General features: G+C 41.1%; 2 protein-coding genes across 17 annotated transcripts in view; one reads left to right on the top strand and one right to left on the bottom strand.

Annotated features, from left to right (window-relative positions):
- Positions 1 to 9391, bottom strand: part of LOC126292295 (protein piccolo-like) — a 153541-nt gene extending 144150 nt beyond the window's left edge. For 3 of the 7 annotated variants that reach the window (XM_049986217.1, XM_049986220.1, XM_049986214.1), the window contains exon 1: positions 9311 to 9391. The gene's annotated coding sequence lies outside the window, so the exon portion shown is untranslated. Of the gene's footprint in view, positions 1 to 8447; positions 8602 to 9065 lie in introns of those variants that run through there. The other 4 variants (XM_049986218.1, XM_049986215.1, XM_049986219.1 and 1 more) reach the window with 4 other exon arrangements.
- The window catches only part of LOC126292298 (casein kinase II subunit beta-like), a 65184-nt gene continuing 57928 nt past the window's right edge, over positions 9164 to 16419 (top strand). Inside the window, exons 1-2 of one of the 10 annotated variants that reach the window (XM_049986229.1) lie at positions 9164 to 9245; positions 10162 to 10240. In XM_049986229.1, coding sequence (XP_049842186.1) covers positions 10169 to 10240 — 72 coding nt within the window. In that variant the 5' untranslated portion in view covers positions 9164 to 9245; positions 10162 to 10168. The other 9 variants (XM_049986231.1, XM_049986224.1, XM_049986230.1 and 6 more) reach the window with 9 other exon arrangements.

Consider the following 16419-nt stretch of genomic DNA (forward strand, 5'->3'; position numbering starts at 1 on the left):
GATGTGGTTTCACCTCGGTTTCTCCATGTGTTGAGGACACCCACCACACCATTTCTCGAACACCCAACAAGTTGTGCAGTTTCCGAAGTGCTTGTGCCTCGCCTGTGGGTCATCACAACCTGCTGTCAGCCAAACTCTGATAGATTACGCGCCTTCCCCATTCTACGTAGGGACAGCTCACTCACTGATACTACATGCATCATGTGTGTGTCTGACTAACAGTTATTCCTCACCAGGTAATGCTGCTATGGCCTGGGCAGGTTTATGGTGGTGGTAGGTTGGTGGTCATAATGTTCTGGGTGATCAGTTTATATTAACATTAGACCTCCATCCAAGACAACATGCTGCATGAATTTATGAAAAATGAGTGGTGGACTGTATATCTGTGGTACGTCCTTTGAGCAGAAGTATGCTTTAATAAGCTCTGTGCACTCACATGGACCAGCAAATTCATTTTACTGGCCATCATGTTGTGACAAGTCCAGGGTACCATAACAGCACATTACTGTAGTTATTCCAGCATCATCAGTGACATCATCTGGCTGGCAGTAAAGTTTTCCTTGTGACATTCTATAGCAAATAAATGAAGCCTGTAAAAAATCGTGTATCTTGAAGTAAATATAAACTTAGGATGAGGTTTGGTATGCTGTGTAAAGAAACCCTTATCAGGCTTGGGAACCTATGGTACACAGATCACCTGTCTCTGGCCTTTTTTTTTTTTTTTTTTTCCAAAGAAAGAACAATAAGAAGAAGAAACCAGCAGTGGTTAAGTTAGCAATACATTTATACAATTTTTCATCATTACACTAATGGTCCACGAAAACTGCAAAATGCAAGTACAAAATATGCTAAACTGTGAACCAAAGTTAAACTAGCACATCAATAACATTGCACAATAAACAGGCACTCAAAATTCTCTGTAACATGAATTCTCTCCTAAATATGTCAGGCAGACAGCTGAGAACTTCACCAAAATTTACACACTGAGACAATGTTGTAAAGCTTGAAGGCAGTTTATAGGCTATGACTACCATGATCTTCAGTGTATCGGTAACATACAGTTGAATTTTTAAATTTATAATCAAAGATTCCAAGACTTACCAAGTGGGAAAGCGCTGGTAGACAGGCACAATAAAATAACACACACACACAAAATTTCGAGCTTTCGCAACCGGCGGCTGCTTCGTCAGGAAAGAGGGAAGGAAAAGGAAAGATGAAAGGATGTGGGTTTTAAGGGAGAGGGTAAGGAGTCATTCCAATCCCGGGAGCGGAAAGACTTACCTTGGGAGGAAAAAGGATAGGTATATACTCGCACGCACGCACGCACGCACGCACGCACGCACGCACGCACGCACACACACACACACACACACACACACACACAAAAGCAGACATATTTAAAGGCCTTTAAATATGTCTGATTATGTGTGTGTGTGCGCGTGCGTGTGTGCGCGCGCGCGAGTATATACCTTTCTTTCTCCCTAAGGTATGTCTTTCCGCTCCAGGGATTGGAATGACTCCTTACCCTCTTCTTTAAAACCCACGTCCTTTCATCTTTCCTTTGCCTTCCCTCTTTCCTGACGAAGCAGCCGCCGGTTGCGAAAGCTCGAAATTTTGTGTTTGTGTGTTATTTTATTGTGCCTGTCTACCGGCGCTTCCCGCTTGGTAAGTCTTGGAATCTTTGTTTTTAATATATTTTCCCATGTGGGAGTTTCTTTCTATTTTATTTAAGTTTATAATCAGTTTGATTCTGTATTTATTACAGCAGAATAACAGGTTGGGAGTACCAGAGGAATATGGGCATATTTTCAATGCACTTCCACTTTGCTTTAATTCTCAGAGCTATACAGAAATAGTTTTTACAGCCACCACCACCATTTCACTTATTAGAACAAGTTTTACAAAGTGGCCCAGACCCCCTACTTTTGTTTGCTTCAAGAAATTGTTGTTGGATATATTGTGTCTCAAAGTTACCAAAAACTCAGGGGTGCAGAACTGAAAGCTGTGTTATGTGGTCAAACAAATCACAGCCCCTCTGCGAGTACTATACTGGTGAAAGTAACACTTCATCCTGTTAACTGGGAACATATTCAGCAAAATATATTATTGCCATGTGAGAACTTTTTCCAAAATTAGACTACTTGGTATGGAATGGCCCAATCATCATGAAGAGAAAAATTTGCTGAACTTAGCTGCTTAATCAGCTCAGTGCAATGTTTATTCCAGACCAAGTTTTCATCAACTTTTAACATTTTACCCTATTTACTGAATCCAAATGACATGCTACATGAATTGTTGGTGCTGAAACAGTAATTTTACAGAACTAAATATAGGCCCTACAGTATTTACTTCTCCCTCTTCCCCCTTTCGAATTAAAGGGAGTCCATTTTCAGAGAACTACTTAGGCCACTGTTTGAAAAACTATGTCGACAGTGAGAAATACAGACTATACCAAGATGTCGGGACCTGAGTTACGTTATAAAAAGTAAGATGTTAAACGAGGAAGGAGGTGGTGCTAAGGATGTCAGACAGGGTGGTAACAAGGACAGAGACGTGAGAGTAGGGTGTAGATGAGACGGGGGCAATGGGGATTGTGAAAATGAAAGAAGAATTGGACAGAAAGTGTCTGAGGGGTAAGGTGGTGTTGGAGTGGTTGGGGGCAGGGTGGGGAAGGGACCGAGGCAGATTCAGACGACACTATTCCTCTAACACACCTGCTGCGTCCTACAATCCCTCTAGTCTCATGTTCACACATTATGATCTTTCGGGAAACCAAACATCACCTCTGTGGGAATAAACACAGATTACACAAATAATGATCTTGTGAAATCCAGCTGACTGTTCGGTCAATGGGACCCAGGATGCAGCAAACACTTGCGTATAGGTTGATATTATGTTCCTTGTCCATGAGACCCACGACGCAGTAAACACCAGCATACTGGTTGATGACACATTGCTCAACTTTGGAAACTATCACCTAATGAACGAAATACATGCATACAGACTATCACAGCAGCCTTGAGATTGCATTAGGAGTCTGGCAAACAGATCATATGAGTGCACAGAAACCTTCATTTTTTTTCTTTTTATTTGCACATCGAGTTCCATAGCACCAAATTGAGGGACCAACCTCCAACATCATGGAATGTGTCAGTACATGAAATTACAAAATAAAAGTCATAACAGAAAAATAAAATGTTTATGAACCCGAAAAAGTAAATCCATAAGTTTAAGTAAACACAATCAACAATAGCACAAGAATCAACTTAATTTCTCAAGGAACACCTCGACAATAGGAGTGACCAACAAGGAAACTCTTCAGTTTCGATTTGAACGCACGTGGATTACTGCTAAGAGTTTTGAATTCGACTGGTAGCTTATTGGAAATGGATGCAGCAGTATACTGCACACCTTTTTGCAATTATGAGAATCTCTTCCGAGGCAGTAGGAAATGATGGGGTGAGCATTGGCATGGTTAAGAACGTCGTAGACACTATTATTCCAGTTATCACAGACACCTTCAACCTGTCTCTTGTCAGTAGTACATATCCTACTGAGTGGAAGCAAAGTTTAATTCAACCTATACCCAAGAAGGACAACCCTAAGTCGCCAGATGACTACAGGCCGATCAGCATACTACCTGCAATATCTAAAGCCCTAGAATACACCGTCGAAGAACAGCTGACGGATTACCTCAAAACTCATAACATCCATGACGAATATCAGTCAGGCTTTCGAAAGCACCATAGTACAGCAACTGCATTAGTCAAAGTAACTGATGACATTAAACATGCTATGGACAGACGTGAAGCTACTATCCTAACACTGCTTGACTTTAGCAAGGCTTTTGACACAGCTGACTTCGATATATTACTAATTAAAATGAAACAGCTGAATTTCTCAAACAGCACAATACACTGCTTCGACAGCTACCTCAGAAACATAAGTCAACAAGTCATTTGTGGGTCGGAAAAGTCATCATGGAAAAACGTGCGCTCTGGAGTTCCCCAAGGCTCCGTCCTTGGTCCACTACTCTTCGCACTGTACATTAATGATATTTCTTCAGTGATTCACTCCTGCAACTACCATCTATATGCCGACGACATCCAACTGTACATAAAGTGAAAGCCCCAAAAACATTGCTGACGCAGTAGCGAGTATGAACACAGATCTTTGCTCTGTTTCTCGATGGGCACAGAACCTAGGTCTGAAACTAAACCCCAAGAAATCCCAGGTCATACTTATATCTCATCCAAAGTTAATCAGCCGGTACTTTCACGAAACAGTCCCTCAAATACTCCTCAATGGTACCCAACCACCATACCAAAAGACAGTAAAAGACATTGGAATAATCTTGGATGAACACCTGAACTGGGAAGAACAAACACTCACAGCTTTCCGGAAATCGCTCTCCTCCCTACACGCAATTCAAAAATTTAGAAAAATATTTCCAACCCATGTTAAACAAAAATTAGTCCAAACACTAGTCTTGCCTAATCTTTACTACTGTGATGTAGTTCAACACGGCACAAATAGCGAAAATTCTAGATGCCTCGAGCTAGTGATGAATGCTTGCATTAGATACGTGTGCAATATTCGGTTGTATGATCATATCAGTCCTTCATACTCCCAGCTAGGTTGGATACGCCCACATAAGGCACGTGATCTCCACACAATGTGCTTACTTCGATTTCTTAGCCACTGGTGCCCCCAATACTTATCTTCTCACATTAAACACCTATCATCATTCTGCAATCACAATACCAGATCGGATACGTCTAGCATCTTGGCTGTACCTTTACATAACACAAAATCTTTCTCCGTGTCATTCTCCATCCCAGCCATACGACTATGGAACGCGCTCCCCTGTGATCTGCATCTTATCCAAAACTACTCAACATTCAAGAGGGAACTCAAAACTTGCATATTAGGGATGGTATAGCCACCATTGTTGTGCCCCTGTCATCTCTTTCTTTCTCCTCTCGATCACAGCTTCGAATTTTACCATTCTATGTCTCTTCCTCTAACCTATCTACCTCTTATATATCTCTTATATATCTCTTTTACCCCATTCTATCGTCTTATGTCTCTGCTCGATGAGAATAACTCACAAGCTCCAAGAACGTAACTAGAAAATTCCCAACTAACAATAGGACTGGTAACAAGAAACGACAGTAAAAAAATGTATATAGAGCGGCCAATGTCAAAATACTCAGCCTCGTTAACAGGGGTCGACCAGAGGTTCGTAAACTTACACGACTTATAGCCCGAACCGTCCATTTCTGAGCCAAAAATATCCTTTTAGAATGGGAAGAGTTACCCCAAAATATAATACAATACGACGTAAGTGAATGAAAATAAGCAAAGTAGACTAATTTTCATGTCGAATGATCACTCACTTCAGATACCATTCAAATAGTAAAAATGGCAGCACTAAGTCTTTGAACAAGATTCTGAACGTGGGCTTTCCACAACAGTTTACTATATATCTGAACACTCAGAAATTTGAACCGTTGAGTTTCGCTAATCATATGCCCATTTTGTGACATTAAAATGTCAGGTTTTTGTTGAATTGTACGTTAGAAACTGTAAAAACTGAGTCTTACTGTGATTTAGCATTAGTTTATTTTCTACAAGCCATGAACTTCGGTCATGAACTGCACTATTTGAAACCAAACAAATGCTGCATACAACATCCTTTACAAACAAGCTAGTGTCATCAGCAAACAGAAATATTTTAGAGTTGCTTGTAATACTAGAGGGCATATCATTTATATAAACAAGAAACAGGATTGGCCCCAACACTGATCACCGGGGCACCCCCCACTTGACCATACCCCACTCAGACCTCACATCACAGCCATTTTAAACATTTTGAATAATGATCTCTTGCTGTCTGTTGACAAAGTAAAAGGTGAACCAATTGTGAGCTACTCCCAGTATTCCATAATGGTCCAAGTTCTGGAGCAATATTTTGGGGTCGACAGAAGCATCCGATCCCACCCGTCGGGACGTGAAGCTGTTGTGGTGTGTAATGTCATGGAGTTTAGCTTGTGAGAGCAGCGGGTTTGTAGGTGTCGTTTTGATGTGGTCGGTGGTGCTCTCTTGTGGTGTGTTTGTGTGTTAGGTGATATTTTTTGTTTAGTTTGTGGCGTGTTTATAGGTGGCGTATTGTTGCGGTTAGTGGTTCTCTCTGCTGGTGTGTTTATAGGTAGCGTGTTATGTGACATATGGGGTTCATTTGCAGGGTAACATCATACGTGTGTGGTATCGGTCGTGACGGCCCTTTCAGTGGAATATTTTTCAGTGTGTCAGGAAGTTGTTTCTGAAAGTATTTGTATGAAGTGTAGCATTGTATGGAAGTGAAACATGGACGATAAATAGTTTGGACAGGAAGAGAATAGAAGCTTTTGAAATGTGGTGCTACAGAAGAATGCTGAAAATTAGATGGGTAGATCACATAACTAATGAGGAGGTACTGAATAGAATTGGGGAGAAGAGGAGTTTGTGGCACAACTTGACAAGAAGAAGGGACCGGCTGGTAGGACATGTTCTGAGGCATCAAGAGATCACAAATTTAGCATTGAGGAGGGCAGCGTGGAGGGTAAAAATCGTATAGGGAGACCAAGAGATGAATAGATTAAGCAGATTCAGAAGTATGTAGGTTGCAGTAAGTACTGGGAGATGAAGAGGCTTGCAAAGGATAGAGTAACATGGAGAGCTGCATCAAACCAGTCTCAGGACTGAAGACCACAACGACAACGATTTTGGTTTTGTTATGTCACGTTATTGTTTTTTTGTGTTCATTGTGTGTCAATTTTGGTGAATTGCTAGTTTTTGCCTTTGGTATGTAAGGGTATGACTGACAAGGTCAACAGTTCTTGGTTGTCGAGGATGAAGGGAGACAGTGCATTGTCTCTAATAAAATTTCTTCAGCTATTCGGCCTGTTGGTTGAAGTCGTTAAGTGTTCAGTGTGTCATGAAGAAATGAGGCTTACTACAGTTATTTTAGTATTTTTGTCATTTAGTGTAGTGGCATGTGTTTATATTTAGTTTGTCCCCACCCAAAAACCCTCAATTTCCCACACTTAACCCGTTGGTTTGATTAGGTTTTATGTGGAGGGCGTGTGTGTGTTGGTTTTTCGATGTATTTTCGTGTCTGTTGTCATGTTTACATAATGACATCATATGCACCATATTGGAGTCGTAGTGGATGGTCATTTCCGCCATATTTGTGACGTCATGGGTCAAAGCAGACGAGTGGAATCTGACACTTCCTTATTTCCATATTTTGTTATCAACACAATCAAATGCCGTAGTTAAATTAAAAATTTTTGCCCAGGCTTCTAAACCTTTTGTTTAGGCCTAACCCATCCAGTACCTCACAGAGAAAAGAAAATATAGCATTTTCCATTGTTAAACAACTCCTGAAGCAGAGCTGTGCATCTGATAGCAAATTATGTGATATAAAATGATAAATTATCCTTGAATACACAGCCTTTTCAATAACTTTAGCAAACACTGATGGAGTAGAAATAGGTCTAAAATTATTTACATTATCCGTTTCTCCCTTTTTATAAAGCGGCTTTACTACTGAGTACTTTAATCATTCAGGAAACTGATCATTCCTAAAGGAAAAATTACAAACATGGCTAAATACAGGGCTAACATGTGCAGAACAGTACTTTAATATTCTGCTAGGCACTCCATCATAACCATCAGAGTCATTAGTCTTCAGTGATTTAATTATTGTCTCAATCTCCCCATTGTCTGTATCACAGAGGAATATTTCAGACATCAGTCATTTGCAAAGAAAGTTATACGATTCCCGGTAGAAACTAAAATTTTTATTTAATTCACCAGCAACACTTAGAAAATAATTGTTAAATACTGTACATACATCTGATTTATCAGTAACAGAAATATTTTTAGTACAAACTGACTTTATATCGTCAACCTTGTAACTTCGAGTGTCCAGCAAGGGTATGTTCATAGGATCATTACTGTTAAAAAAGATCTAATGAATAATATCAGACACTCCAAGAGACTATTTGCAAACAATGCTGTTGTATGTACAGAAGTATCAAAACAAGAAAATTGTAGATGAATGCATGAAGACTTGCAGTGAACTGACGCTTGGTGCAGACATTGGCAGCTGATCAATAGCAAACATAAAAAAAGCTGTAACATGAAGCACATAAATTGGTGGAAAGACTCTGTTATATGACTGCTGAACAGTTACTGTGTGCAATCACACCCATCACATAACTTATCTGGGAAAAAGTGTGCCAAGCAATTTACAGTTGAATGACTAAATAAAACTAATCATAAGGCTAGCTGACAGATTTAGTGCAAAATTTTCAGGAAGTGTGGTCCTCGCACAGATACCTAACAGAATCGTCATTTCAACAATACCAGACTATTACTTGTAACTCTGGGTCCCTTACCAGACAGGACTGATAGAGCAAATAGAGGCAGCATGTTTTATAACAGGTTCCTACAGTAAGCACAAAAACATCAAGGAGATGCTCATCCAGATTCACTTGCCGCTACAAGAGAGGCATTTTGCTTCACTACGTTGCTTCGACACACACACACACACACACACAAGCGCGCGCGCGAGCGCGCGCGTGTGTGTGTGTAAACTAACTGACGACTTTTTTTTTACATTTGGTCATATGACACATACAGTACAAAACCTAATGATCTGTAATTTTTATTAGCAAATACAATTAGTGTCAGGAACAAAAGGTGTGAATCCAACAAACAAGAAAATGGTTCACAACAGTCAAAGTTTCTCTATTTGCCTTCGGACATACGGCACTTTCTTTTCCTTTTTAACCCAGTATCCACGGTAAACAGATTCCACTGTTCGTTCAAAAAAATAACTGTTATACACTTAGGTGATGGTTACGCAAGAAATTAGTTTACAATTCACTCTAAAATTACGGCGATCTCCCGATGAAAGCTGTTAGATAAATAACAATGGCCGGTTCTCTCAAATTATGTGCTTAAGAGCAGAATGCACTATTAAACAATGACACAATATGACTCCAGTTACTCACTCTCTTCAATCAGCAAATCTGTTCTATTTCTTCACAACGTAAATATGAGAACAGCTACGAAAAAAAAAAAAAAAAAAAAAAAAAAACAAATACAAACACGTAGTCATCGCTACGCACTCCTCCATAAACATTCTGCTACTTTTTCAGTTTCAACAGTAATTTCAACGTACTGGTGAACAGGTACATTGCATTACAGACAGTTATATTTCCATTTATTTACTAGTTTGCTTGAAACGGTGACAAACCTCTTAACTAATCGCCAACAACACAAATAATCATCGGCATAATCTTGGTTTCGACATTGTACACACCAAAGATGGCTTTCGTTTCCAAGGGTTTTCAATAACTTCCCTATTTGACTGTGGAAACAAGGGAAAAAGTGTTGCCAGGGGACTAAAAAGTATAAGTGGTTTACAGAAGATTTTAAAATTTACTGTAGGTATGCTTCATATCGATACTTTTCATACTCAGTTGCGCTAAAATATGTACGGCGGTAAGTTTGACACAACAGTACTGAAATCAGAGGTAAATGGTAAGTTGGCTCATTGAAAGCCCTGATCAAGTAAGGCTAATCGCGGCAGAAGTTGGTGAGAGGTTGATTTAAGTTCTTAGTTTATTGCTGTTAAGTTGCTACATGCTGCTTTAAAATTGTTTATTGTTGTCCGTTGATAATCAAGTATTATACGATTAATGGTAATGGCACGAGCGACCTCAAGGTTTGCAATTTGCCCTTTTATTGATATTAATAACTTTGAACATATGATTATGACATTCGAAACCAGCTGTGTTTTGACTATCAGAGGACATTCGTATGATTTAAAAGATCTGCATTTTGTGCATGTAGTACATAGAGGATGACATGTATCTCCAGAACTACATGTTTGCTTTAAAAATAATTGTTTTTCACTGTAAGGATTCGTAACCAATAGACAAGCAAAATAAAGAATGTGAGGAACCGTTTCAAATCAATTAAAAAGAATATTTTGGCTAATATGATACAATTGGACAAACTCTCTAACATTGTTTGCTTCGGTTCATATAAAATTACGGTCGTTGAAATAAGCTAGTAACAGGTATTATATATTAACAATTTCAGACATAAAATGAGCAGTTCTGAGGAGGTTTCATGGATCACCTGGTTCTGCAGCCAACGTGGGAACGAATTCTTCTGTGAGGTTAGTGAGGCAGAAAGTACTAATTCGCCATGTTACACTAAGTCTGCATATTTCTTTTAGATATTTACTTGTCTGTGCGCAATTCTTGAGACTAAAGCGGTAACTCAGTATTAATAATTGAACAGTGAACGATAAGGACAAATAAACGAGGTTAAGAATCATAACAGATTCTAATCGTCACGTACACTGTGTTTATTTCTTAATAAATGCATACATAATCAGTAGAGAATCGGCCTATGGATATGTCATCATTAAATCTTCTCATCTTCATTTTTCCTTATTATTTGTAAGTATGCATTGCTAACAAGGATGACAATGTGTGTATTAAAAGTTTTTTTTTTAATTATGAATGTGTAATTAGTACCTTGTGAATGAAGAAAAGGTAAAGTCCGAGTGATAATAGTTAGATCAACATGTAAGAGAAACATGAATATTGCTGATACCTGGCAATATTGGTGTATGGCTAACAGAAGTCCGTCGTATCTAAATGTCCAGGGGTTTCAAAAATACTTTCACAAACCTTGGTAACATGTTCCAAATGTTCAAATGTGTGTGAATTCCTAAGGAACCAAAAAGCTGAGATCATTGGTTCTGGAACATGTTCCATATGCCAAAACATCAATAATATTGATATATACATAAAGTGAAAATCACTTTGTTTTTGAGTTATTAAAGTAATGAAAGTTGACTTTCAACAGGTTCCAAGTACGCAATCAAATTATCTTACCTATGCTGTGTAATCAAGTGTGTCAGGACAACTGGCTGAAAATGACTTAAAAGTTTGTGGTGCCCTCCATTGGTAATGTTGGAATTCAATATGGTGTTGCTCCATCCTTAGCCTTGATGACAGTTTTCACTCTAACAGGCATACGCTCAGTTAGGTGCTGGAAGGTTTCTTGGGAATGGCAGCTCATTCTTCACGGAGTGCTGCACTAAGGAGAGATATCAATGTTGGTAGGTGAGGCCTGTCACGAAGTCTGCATTACAAAACATTCCGAAGGTGTTCTATAGGATTCAGGTCAGAGCTCTGTGCAGGCCAGTCCATTACAGGGATGTTATTGTCTTGTAACCACACTTAAGACATCTATGTAGGCCTGTGCTGTAATAGTGTCACGCAAAACAACAAGGGGTGCTAGCCTCCTCCATGAAAAACACGTCCACACCATAACACCACCGCCTCTGAATTTTACTGTTGGCATTACACACGCTGGCAGATGACGTTCACTGAGCATTCACCATACCCACAGCCTGCCATCAGATCGCCACGTTGTGTACCGTGATTCGTAACACTACGCAACGTTTTTCCGCTGTTGAGTCATCCAATGTTAATGCTCCTTACACCAAGCGGGGCATCGTTTGGCATTTATTGGCATGATGTGTGGCTTATGAGCAGCTGCTCAACCATGAAATCCAAGGTTTCTCACCTCCTGCCTAACTGTCACAGTACTTGCAGTGGAGCCTGGTGCTGTTTGGAATTCCTGTGTGATGGTTGGGATAAATATCTGCCTATTACAGCCCTCTTCAACTGTTGGCGGTCTCTATCAGTCAACAGACGAGGTCAGCCTGTACCTTCTTGTTTCCACTTCATTTCCACATCAGAAACAGTGGACCTAGGGATGTTTAGGAGTATGGAAATCTTGCGTACAGAGGTATGACACAAGTGACACCCAATCACCTGACCACATTCAAACTCCATGAGCTCCGTGGAGTGCCCCATTCTTCTCTCTCACGATGTCTAATGACTACTGAGGTCTCTGATATCGAGTACCTGGCAGTAGGTGGCAGCCCAATGCACATAATACGAAAACGTATGTTTTTTGGCGGTGTACAGATACTTTTGATCACCTAGTGTATCTATGTACTTGTCTGACGCTCTGTATCGTACATGGCATTGTGTTGCCAGGGAGAGTTATTTGTATTTGTATGTCTTCATGTCCATTGTGTACATCTACTACAGGTGGGTAGTGAACTGTTCAAACATGGCAGAATAGTCATTTTATATACTACCCTCCTGACAAGTAATGGAATTGAGGCTGTACAGTTGTATCAGACAGCATTCCCAGGCCAAAGACAGCTGTCATCCTACATTTGGTCCTGTGTATCTTTGTGTAGCCAAGGCAGGATCAGAAGCATCACATACTATGGATTGAGGAAGATTGTATGTTGTTCATGTGGGCTGTTGAAGAAGAGCCAGTTATCAGCACAAGACAGATGGCCCTGACATGTTGTACAAAGTGATTATAATTAAAGATAAACTTTCAATACTCTGTAGAAATAACAACACTGGTCAGAGCGATATCAAATAGCAACAGGATATTATTGGAGAAGGGGGAAAAGGTATGGCAAAAGAAAAAAAAATAGTGTGAAAATTGATCAATAGATGGTGCTGTATGTCTCAGAATACATAAATGAAACACCTCTCATGCGCACGACCCATTGAAGTTGGTATAAACACTCAGGGTACATGGCTTTTCCTCCTTTCATGTCTGCAACTTTCTCTGAGTGTCTCAATGCAGGATCGTGCTCTGTGTGTAACGCTGTATTACAAGATTGATGGCTGTGCACAAGTCGCCCTGCAGAGGTTCCAGACACTGAAGTGTTTGAAAAAAGGTGTTGGTTGGAAGAGTGCCATGAGTCTGGAGAAAATGATTTGGAAATTTGAAAAGACAGGTTCTTTTGGTGTGCAACCTGGTAGAGGAAGGAAAGGAATTGATTTGATGTCAGTAGAAGCAGTGGCCACAGCAATGCAGGAGGAAATGAGTGGTGATGTGCCAATGTGTAGCGCACAGAGAATTGCCTGAACATTGGACATACCTGTGAGCACAGTGTGTAAAATCCTACGAAACATCCTCCTTTGCTATCCATTCAAAATTACCCATGTGCACGAGTTGCTTCCTGTTGACCTGCCAGCAAGAGAGACCTTTGTTTTAGAATTTCTTGCCCGCATGGAAGTGGACAGTGATTGGCCTTGGCAGATGTTGTAGACAGACAAAGCTCACTTCCATCTGACAGAGAGCCTTGAGCAGCTGCTGGTGAAGTATCAGTGCAGTAGCGAGTCGCATATTTAGCTTTCATATTTGTTTTGTAGTTAGTTTCTTAATTTCTTTCCGAGTGTTTGTGCACTTGATCCTTGTGTATTCTCGTAGTTGAGAGGTGTAATATTTCTTATTGATAGCCGAAGAGTGTAAATTCGCGGAGTCGTCAGATATTTGCAGTAGGATGGTTAGGGTGGGTGCGTACTGTGTGCGGGCGCAGGAGGAACTGGCCGCGGTTCGTGAGCAGCTGAGCGTGCTGTTGGCCACAGTCAGCCGCCTTCAGGCTGCTGCCTCGAGCGCCAATGTGGAGGCTGGCCTTACCCGTTCATCGTGTCAGTGGGCAGGTGGCTGCTCCTTCAGCAGGGTCCGAGCAGGCACACGGGGGCAAAGGCTTGCTGGTTATTGGGAGCTCCAACGTTAGGCGGCTGATGGAGCCTCTTAAGGAAATAGCGTACAGAGTTGGAAAGAAATTCAACATGCACTCGGATTGTCTGCTGGGAGGCCTCATCCAAGATGTGGAGGTGGCCTTGCCTGCAGATATCGAGCGTACGGGGTGCAGTCGTCTGCAAGTTGTTGCTCACGTCGGCACCAATGACCTCGGTTTGTATAGGTGGTTGGCGGATTTTGTGAAGACTGCTGGCCTCGAATGTGGGGTGCAAGCAGAGCTCTCTATTTGCAGCATCGTTCCCAGACTGAATCGGGGTCCTTTGGTTTGGAGCCGAGTGGAGGGTCTCAACCAGAGGCTTCGTCGACTCTGTGACGGTCTTGGCTGCAAATTTCTAGACTTGTGCTATTGGGTGGGGAATTGCAGGATACCCCTAGATAGGTCAGGGATGCACTACACAAAGGAAGGGGCTACTCGGGTAGCAGAGTACTTGTGGCGTGCACATGGGCGTTTTTTAGGCTAGGCAGTAGTGCAAGGTGTCCTGATGAACACTCAGAAGTCGACGTGCAGGCAGGGAAATCAGGACGCGCTCAGTGTAAATACACTTCAGCTATCAAGATATTAGCAGTAAATTTTCAGAGTGATCGGAATAAAGTTCCTGAATTTACTGCCCTCCAGGAAGCGTGTGGCGCCCAAATTATTCTCGGGACTGAGACCTGGCTGAACCCTGAGATAGGGAGTTCTGAAGTATTTAGTGAGAGTTGGAACGTGTATCGGAAAGACAGATTAGACACTATACGAGGTGGTGTCTTCATTGCAATTGACAAAAATATTGTGTCTACTGAGGTCGAAGTAGTGTGTGATTGTGAAGTTATCTGAACACGTTTAACAGGGCTAGGGGAAATAAAGTTAATTGTGGGGTGTTATTACCGGCCACCAGGTTCCACTGTGACAGTTTTAGAATCATTCAAAGGGAGTCTACATTCTGTATCACAGAAGTACCTAGATCATGCTATATTAGTCGGAGGCGGCTTCAACCTACCTAGTATAGGCTGGGATGTCTATGGATTCATTACAGGTGGTACAGACAAGCCGTCGTGTGAATTACTTTTGAACACATTATCCGAAAACTGGCTTGAGCAGCTAAATCGACAGCCAACGCATAATGGAAATATTTTAGATCTGGTTGCCACGAACAGACCAGATCTCATCGACGGTGTCAGTGTTGAGACAGGAATTGGTGATCATGATGTTGTCAGTAGGACTATGGTTACGAAAGTTAAAAAGTCTGTGAAGAAGGCTTGGAGAGTATTCTTACTAGAAAGAGCAGATAAGCAGTTGTTAGTATCCCACTTAGTAAATGAATCGACTTCATTTACTTCCGGTACAATGGACATGGAAGAATTATGGGGAAATTTTAAACACATTGTAAATCATGCATTGGACAAGTGTGTGCCGAAAAAGTGGGTTACAGATAGAAAAGACCTGTAAGTTTAACAGCGCAATTCTGAGAATGCTCAGGAAGCAAAGGCAGATGCGCTCACAGTACAAGAAAGATCGGGAGAATGAGGACAGGCAAAAGTTAGTAGAGATTTGTGCTGCTGTAAAAAGAGCGATGCGTGAAGCATACAACCACTACCACCGTCATACCTTAGCAAAAGATCTTGCTGAAAACCCAAGGAAATTCTGATTGTATGTAAAATCAGTAAGTGGGTCGAAGGCTTCCATCCAGTCATTCACTAATCAGTCTGGCCTGGCAACGGAAGACAGCAAAATGAAAGCTGAAATTTTAAATTTAGCATTTGAGAAATCTTTCACGCAGGAGGATTGTACAAACATAACGCCGTTTGAGTCTCGTACAGATTCCCGTATGGAAGACATATTGATAGACATCCCAGGGGTTGTGAAGCAGCTGAATGGGATGAAGATTAATAAATCGCCAGACCCTGATGGGATTCCAATTCGGTTTTATAGAGTGTACTCTACTCCATTGACTCCTTACTTAGCTTGCATTTATCGCGAATCTCTTTCCCAACATAAAGTCCCGAGCGACTGGAAAAAAGCGCAGGTGATGCCTGTATATAAGAAGGGTAGAAGGACGGATCCTCAAAATTACAGACCAATATCCGTAACATTAGTTTTTTGCGGGGTTCTCGAACATATTCTCAGTTCGAATATAACGAATTTCCTTGAGAAAGAGAAGCTGCTGTCCATGCATCAGCATGGCTTTAGAAGGCATCGCTCCAGCAAAACACAACTCTCCCTTTTTTCCCATGAAACCTTGTGAACCATGGATGAAGGGTATCAGACGGATACCATATTCCTTGACTTCCGGAAAGCGTTTGACTCGGTGACCCACTCCTAACTAAGGTATGAGCATATGGGATTGGTTCCCAAGTATTTGAGTGGCTCAAAGACTTCTTAAATAACAGAACCCAATACGTTGTCCTCGATGGTGAGTGTTCATCGGAGGTGAGGGTATCATCTGGAGTGCCACACGGAAGTGTGGTAGGTCTGCTGTTGTTTTCTATCTACATAAATGATCTTTTGGATAGGGTGGATAGCAATGCGCGGCTGTTTGCTGATGATGCTGTGGTGTACGAGAACGTGTCGTCGTTGAGTGACTGTAGGAGGGTACAAGATGTCTTGGACAGGATTTGTGATGGTGTACAGAATGGCAGCTAACTCTCAATATAGATAAATGTAAATTAATGCAAATGAATAGGAAAAAGAATCCTCTAATGTTTCAATACTCCATT

This window comes from Schistocerca gregaria, chromosome 9, assembly GCF_023897955.1.
Source record: "Schistocerca gregaria isolate iqSchGreg1 chromosome 9, iqSchGreg1.2, whole genome shotgun sequence".
Lineage (NCBI taxonomy): Eukaryota > Metazoa > Arthropoda > Insecta > Orthoptera > Acrididae > Schistocerca > Schistocerca gregaria.